This window comes from Sorghum bicolor, chromosome 2 (assembly GCF_000003195.3).
Source record: "Sorghum bicolor cultivar BTx623 chromosome 2, Sorghum_bicolor_NCBIv3, whole genome shotgun sequence".
Taxonomy (NCBI): domain Eukaryota; kingdom Viridiplantae; phylum Streptophyta; class Magnoliopsida; order Poales; family Poaceae; genus Sorghum; species Sorghum bicolor.
Genome location: NC_012871.2, coordinates 13,119,466 through 13,126,938, shown reverse-complemented (window position 1 = coordinate 13,126,938; position 7,473 = coordinate 13,119,466). Strand labels below are relative to the sequence as shown.

Below are 7,473 nucleotides of genomic sequence, written 5' to 3'. Positions count from 1 at the left end.
ACATGCTTTCTGGCATAGTACAAAGTTTGATTAAAACAAAAAAATCCTTGACATGATCACTGAATAATCTCCAAACCATATATTTTGTCAGAATAACTACGAGCGAGACTTATTAGAACTCTCTCCTCACCCGCTCCTGCTTTGTCCCCAGCCACTGCATGGGGGGGGCATCTTTGTAGTGGTCCCACAATTTGGCTGGCTCAGTGTTCCCCTTATGCGTGACAATGCCAGGGTAAAAGTGCCTGCACACAAGTCCCAGGATGTGGTTGGGGTTGCGTGAGTCACACATGTAGAGATATCTGGGTTTTAGGCATCTGACGTCAAAACTTGCTCAAAACTTTCTCAATTTTTTACCACAGACTCTACATGAGATAAGATAACACCTCGACAAGTTTCATGATTTTTGGACTCATTTAGATTTTATATAATTTAAATACACTTTCCCCGTGAGTACCTCGTCATGTTACGACAATAAGATGCTCGAAATTTCATGTGAGTTCCTCGATACGGCCTCAACGTACCATAAATATCATGAATATCATTTTTTAAATGACCAAATTCTATTATTCCATGCACCTGCAGTTCAAATTTTAAATATACCAAAAAATTCAACAAAACAAAAAAAATTAAGAAAATATAGTAGAAAAACTCAAAACTGTCCCAAATTTTAAAATTGGAATACAATTATTGTAGCTAGGCCCCGAAAAATAAGGCCAAAAAACAAAAAAAAATGCAAAAATGGCTTTACGAGTGCGAGGTCATAGGACACCGGATAAAGCATTTTTAAAAAAATAAAAAAAAATCTTTGTCAAGCACCAAATGGTGGGGCGCTTGGCAAAGATTAACGACAGGTGGCCACGCTTAGGCCGGCCACCTTTGCCACCACCCTTAGTTTGCTGAGAGTCCAGCCCTCGGCAAAGAAAAAATTTGCCAGCGGTCCACCTTTGTTGCGAGCCAGATCATCAGTAAAAGCTGCTTTGTCAAGGATAATTCTTTGCCGAGTGCCTGATGACTTTGTCTTTGCCGAGTGCCCGAGGAAAAGCGCTCGGCAAAGATTTTGCTTTGGGCAAAGCAGCTGTGTCCGATAGTGATATTTGCTAGTCTATATATAAAGAGTTTGATAATGTGCTTTTACCTTAGAGGCCTATTAGAAATCTCAAGGATCAATGTATTATTTCAGTCGATGTATAGACCTACCAATCGGCCATAAAGATTAGTATCAGTACGTGTATGTACCCGATAAAAAAGTATCTGTACGTGTAGCCTTTAACGAAAATAGCACAATTATATTAGAATAAAAAAAATCTTGAAACACGTGTGGTGGAGTAGCATCCAATCCTCCGGTTTCCCTCACTATAAATTGATGCCGATCGAAGCTATTGTCTAATTGCTGCTTGCAGACAAGGAAAAAAAAAACAAGGAAATCAATCAATCAATCAAGCTATTGAAGAAAATGGCTTTCTTCCTCGTGTGCATGTCGACGCTCCTGTTCATCTCCATCTCTTCCTACGTCTTCCAGCTGCTGGCCGACCGCCACCGCCGGCTTCCTCCGGGCCCCAGACCACTCCCGCTCATTGGCAACCTCCTCGACGTCGCGACCGAGCTGCCGCACCGCTCCCTCGCGCGCCTCGCCGGACGCCACGGGCCCCTCATCACGGTCCGGCTAGGCACGCTACTCACCATCGTCGCCTCCTCTCCGTCCACCGCCCGCGAGATCCTGCAGACGCACAACGGCAGCCTCACCGGCCGCAGCCCGCCGGACGCGTGGCTCGCCCTGGGCCACGCTGCCAACTCCGTCTTCGTCCTCCCGCCCGGCCGCAGGTGGCGCGCGCTGCGAAGGATCGGCACGGAGCACCTGCTCGCGGCGAGGCAGCTCGACGGCGCTCGGGTCCGGCCGCTACTGCGGGACGGGGTCCTCGACCTCGTCCGCCGCGTGTCTGAGCTTTCTGCGGCGGCGGAGGCGGCGGAGGCGGAAGCGCCGGTGGTTGAGGTCGTGCACGCGGCGTTCGCGGCGATGATGGAGCTGCAGTGGCGCGCCATGTTCTCGGCGGGGCTAGACGACGCGGCGGCGCGGGCGCTGCACGACGCCGCGCGGGAGGCCGTGGCGCTGTCCCTGAAGCCCAACGTGTCGGACTTCTTCCCGGCGCTCGCCGCGGCCGACCTCCAGGGCGTGCGGCGCGGCTTCGCGAGACGGGTGGCGTTGGTTTACAGGCTGGTCGACGAGGAGATCGAGCGCCGGACGCGGGACCGGCGGGAAGCTGCTGGTGCTGGCGGCGGCGGTACTGTCAGCTCGTGCGAGACGAAGGACCTTTTGGACGTGATGCTCGACATGTCGTTGGAGCAAGGGAAGGACGACGGCGTGACGATCAGCGTCAACAGAGATGTGATGAGAACATTTCTCACGGTCAGCACCAAACGCTCACGCGCCCTATATATATTTGCACCCTACAGTTTCAAAAAACAACACGTCCATGTACTTTACACACAAATTAAGACGCTAAACTATACTCTCACTTTTTCAAATTATAAGTCATTTTAAAAATTTTAAAGAGTAAAAGTATCTTAAGTTTGATAAAAATTACAAAGATTTATATTATCAAATAAGTATACTATGAAAATATATAATATGATTAATGCAGAATCTAATGATACGTAGCTCGTATCATAAAACTCTTTAAAATAATTCTTAATATAACTTATAATTTAAGATAGAGGGAGTGTGTAGTAATAATTCTTATTATCTATAGGCAGAATAGTTTATGGACCAACCTACGACTATAGGTTGTGGTCAGTGGCGGATCCAGAAAATAATTGTAGGAGGGGCTCAACTAGACTGAGTTTTGTTTGGCTAAAGAAAAGGCCAGGCCTGGTGAGAGTTTGATAGAGAAAAAAAAAAAGCCCATTACGTGGCCCAAGTTGCTGCATAGAGCTATCTTGAAACTCACCTTTCATAGGTAGCCATAGAGAAAAAAAATATCGTAGGGGTTTAGGGGGCTCCATGATCAACAGTGCAGCCCTCCTGGTACATCCGCCCCTGGTTGTGGACCCATGTGTCGTCAGTTTTCAGCTCGGCTTGAAAACGTTCTATTTAAAATTTATACGTTCCATTGAAAACGTTCTTTTTTACTTTTAAACTTTTTGTTTGACCGCTCGGCTTATTTAAAATTTTTATATAAATATTATTTATTTGGTTATGATTTGATTATCAATAAAAATGTCTTAACAATAATTTATTTATTTTACTATTTACATAAAAAATAAATAAGACGAATGGTAAAATAAGAAATCTGAAAGTCAAAACAACACTTTCAAGCCTTGTTTAGTTCTAAATTTTTTTGTAAGATGGACACTGTAGCACTTTCATTTGTATTTGACAAATATTGTTCGATTATGGACTAACTAGACTTAAAAGATTTATCTCGCAAATTACAGATCAACTGTGCAATTAGTTCTTTCTTTTATCTATATTTAATACTTCATGTATGTGTCACAAGATTCGATGTGACGGAGAATCTAAAAAAATTTTACTAAATTTTTCAGAACTAAATAAGGCCTCAATGAGAATGGAGGGATTAGCTTCCAGCATATATGCTCCTATTGACTGCCACTGTGCCACATTTTAGAATGAAAACGGAATAGAAATATTTCGAACCGAACCGAATCGCTTTTTATATTTGATCCGATCGAATTCATATTTTCTTGTCTGACTTTACCGTTTTTGCTTTCGTATTTTAGATATTTCATATTTCAAATATAAAAGTATAAAACGGTTTACACATTTTTTGACCGTTTTCTACTTTTCTACTTTTAATTTAAAATATTTCGAATTCAAAAAATTTGGTTTAAACTGAATTTAGTCAACCGAATGGTTACAGACTACTCACCATGCATCTGCGTTCTTTCTACTCGTGGTTAGTTGTGTTCATGCTAGCTATTAATTACTTGTTCTGGACTTACTTTTATGTGTGGGCTATTGTATTAAATATCTAAGACCAAGGATTATGCACTTTTAAATTATTATATGCACTTAAACTTGATCGTGTATATACTTAGTTATACACTTGGTACTACATATCGGTATTTCATATAGAATTTTCGTATATCAACCGTGTTCGACGTAAATCCGCTCGAATTAGTTCGTTTTTGGAATTCTCGATATTTCGTAAGTTCGCGTTTGTTTTCGTGTCCGACTTTACTGTTTTCGTTTTCATATTTTAAATATAAAAATAGAAAATAATTTAGAAGTTTTTCGACCGATTTCGACCACATGAGGCCCAAGAGAAATCGACCTTTGTCCTCATCCCTGCCCACCCGTGATTCAGCTTGGCTCCCACTCGGCTCCAGCATGTTCACTCGGCTCGGCTCACGCTGTACTGTATGCATAGAATCTTTTTTTTTTTCCCTAAAGAGCCACATCAACTAAGACTTGGATAACTAGAATTGAACATTTATTAATTAGTTTGGAGGCCTAAATCTGTTACTCCCTCCGTCCCCAAATACTGCTATTTCTAGCAGATTTTAGACAGATTAGTGTGGCAAACAAAAGACCATTCTACCCTCAATTAATTTAGGTTCCACCATTTAATCATGCACGTTAAGCCATGACTCTCTAGTTCTAACGAGCTGCATTTAATGCCAACTAAACAGGCTCAAACAATTACCATGCGCCAAAGTACTACTCCCTAGAAGAAATTAAATAAGCTGGTGGACTACGGAAGGTCCAAAGAGAAATTAAATGGGCTGGTGGACTGAGTATGCTAATAGAAATAACAGTATTTGTGGACAAAATTTTCTCCTAAAAATAGCAGTATTTAGGGACGGAGGGAGTATTTCAAAGTTTGAGTAGCTGACGAGAATGATGCAATAGTTTAATTAAGGACTGTTAGTGTGCAATACTCTTCTAAACTAAGAGAATTGAAGCGCTCTCGTGTTCAGATGTGAGACAATGATCCGCGCACAAGGGAAAAATGTTTCGAGTACTGATTCTTCGCATTAATTAGGTACGTGGAAACTTTTTTGTATACTCCAGATTTTCAACGTATTAATTAGGTGCTGATCTTCGTCGGATCTCCTGTGTCCTGACTGCCAGGATTGTTTTCCCCCTTTGTCGAATTATTTTAATATTTAAATATTTTTTTCTTTGAGAAAGAAAAATATCTTAGAGCATCTCTAAAAGACTATTTATATCTTTCATCATTTACATGTATTAAGATTTTAGTATAAAAATACCCTCCAATAGTCTTTTTAACTAGATCTTCAGATATAGTCATCCTATATATTCTATTTTTCTTGTTAGCCAAAAATGAAGATCGAGTATGACTATTAGAGCTGTTGGCCGGGAGAGGTACAAAGATAGGTAAAAAATAATTTTTACTATTAAAAGAGTCTTAGAGAGATAGTCTCGATCGTATACTGATGAGGGGATTTGTGATCTAGCCAGTGTCGTCCGATGAGACGGCGGTGGTGCCGTGGTGGCAATGTTGTCATGTCGGGGTCGTCGCCGGTGGTACGGTGGCACCGGACCTGAGACCTGCGGGTCACGCACTGCCCCGGCCGCGCGCTGGGGTTAGCATCAGGGAGCAGCAAATGTAAATGATTGGGGGTGTGATTAATCAGTCTGCCGTGGGTAGCATTGCTGACGAACCTGTTGCGGGGACACTGGCAATGACATCTTGATGGAACTGGTAATTAATGGTAACGTACGTGGATGGAGAAGGCCACGATTAATTCGTTCATCAGAAGGAAAATGAAAACATGGGACCTCCATATTACAGTAGGATTGAGATTCTCCATCCAATCTGAAGAATCATCGCCCAAAGATAGCTACTAGTTTCTTTTAGTATATAAGGGTGTTTTTTTACATCCATTAACACTAAAAATTACTAGCTAATAATACTCGTTCCATTCTAAATTACAAGTCACTTTAAACTTTTTTGATATATTAATTTTGTCCGTGCATCTAGATATAATATTATGTCTAACAATTTTTTGTTAAGTTTATGGTTTTGTGTAATCGATCTTTTATTTTCAGCACCGAAAATTACAGATTATGCAAAGATAAATTACAAAAAACTAAAGCTATAGATTTAATATGATATATGCAATAACCGTCATCTAAAAAAAGCTACAATTCAGGTACTTGAATTTTTGCAAGTCCCTTTTTTTGACATATAGCTACTAAATATAATACTACATACACAGGACATATTTCTGGCGACTGTGGATACAATATCAAGCACGATCGAGTGGGCAATGGCGGAGCTCCTGCAGCACCCAGACACCCTGCGGAAGATACAGCAAGAGCTCCGGAGCGTTCTCGGGTCCAAGCCGAACGTGGAGCACTCCGACGTCGGCCGTCTCCCCTACCTCCGGGCAGCCATCAGGGAGACGCTCCGGCTGCACCCGGTGGTGCCGCTGGTGCCCAACGAGGCTGAGCAGGCGGTGGAGATCCATGGCCACGCCGTGCCCAAGGGCTGCACCGTGCTCGTCAACCTCTGGGCGGTGCACCGCGACGCCGGGGAGTGGCCGGAGCCCGACAGGTTCGTGCCGGAGCGGTTCCTGCAGCCGCGGCACGAGGAGACAGGCTTCGTGGGCACGACGGAGTTCGAGTTCATCCCGTTCAGCGCCGGCCGCCGCGCCTGCCTCGGCCTGCCGCTCGCCGCCAGGATGCTGCACGCCATGCTCGGCTCGCTGCTGCTCCGGTTCGACTGGGCGCTCCAGCGGGAGGCGACGGAGAATGGCGTGGACATGTCCGAGAGTCTGGGGTTGACGATGACCATGGCTACCCCGCTCAAAGCTATAGCCAAGCCGTGGGGTGTGTGAAGGTCGGTTCTCGGCGAAATTCGGTTCTACCGGACAGGCATGGAAAAAGGTTATACTATAGCCTCTAAAGTTCGGACCTGAACAATATGTATTGTGCAACTTTTGTTGCAGGATTTCAAATAATATTTATACAATGATGAATCCATAAGAAGAAATGTTGTAGTACAAATTCAGATAACCTCGAGAACATGCATATCTGTCCACCGAAACCGCCGGTTGAGAGCAAAGCTGATATCCCCAAACAAAAATGGGAGGTACCGCCTGCAGGATGGCTCAAATGCAACGTTGATGGAGCCTTTTATGAGCAGCAGTGGAAAGGGGCTACTTGATTAGTCTTACGTGATGATGCAGGTGCCTTCGTCAGAGGTGGCGCTAAGTGGTATGTTAGTTGATTGGATGCTTTATCCATGGAGTCCACGGTGTGTAGAGATGGTTTATTGATGGCGAGGCAGGTTGGTGCCCAACGAATGTGGCTGGAGTCTGACTGTCACGAACTGGTAAAGCTTTGGCAAGCTGGGGATAGCCAACGATCAAGTGTGATGCCTATTCTGAGGGAAATTCAGGATTTGAGCTTATTCTTTCAAGAGTTTAAGTTTTCTTTCATCAGTATGGTAGCTCATACACTAGCCAAACAGGTTTCGAGCAATACAC

At 43.7% G+C, this 7,473-nt stretch overlaps 1 protein-coding gene across 1 annotated transcript; it reads left to right on the top strand.

The window, feature by feature from the left end:
• On the top strand, positions 1,318 to 6,995 carry LOC8084623 (geraniol 8-hydroxylase). The gene is made up of 2 exons (XM_002461804.2): positions 1,318 to 2,404; positions 6,202 to 6,995. The coding sequence occupies exons 1-2, from the start codon at positions 1,454 to 1,456 to the stop codon at positions 6,820 to 6,822; spliced, it is 1,572 nt and encodes a 523-aa protein (XP_002461849.1). The 5' UTR covers positions 1,318 to 1,453; the 3' UTR covers positions 6,823 to 6,995.

What these genes read in the sequence shown, in the direction of transcription:
- LOC8084623 (XM_002461804.2), top strand. Translation starts at nt 1,454, where the DNA reads ATGGCTTTCTTCCTCGTGTGCATGTCGACGCTCCTGTTCATCTCCATC. An exon ending in TGATGAGAACATTTCTCACG is followed by an intron (nt 2,405 to 6,201) that starts GTCAGCACCAAA and finishes CTACATACACAG; the next exon opens with GACATATTTCTGGCGACTGT.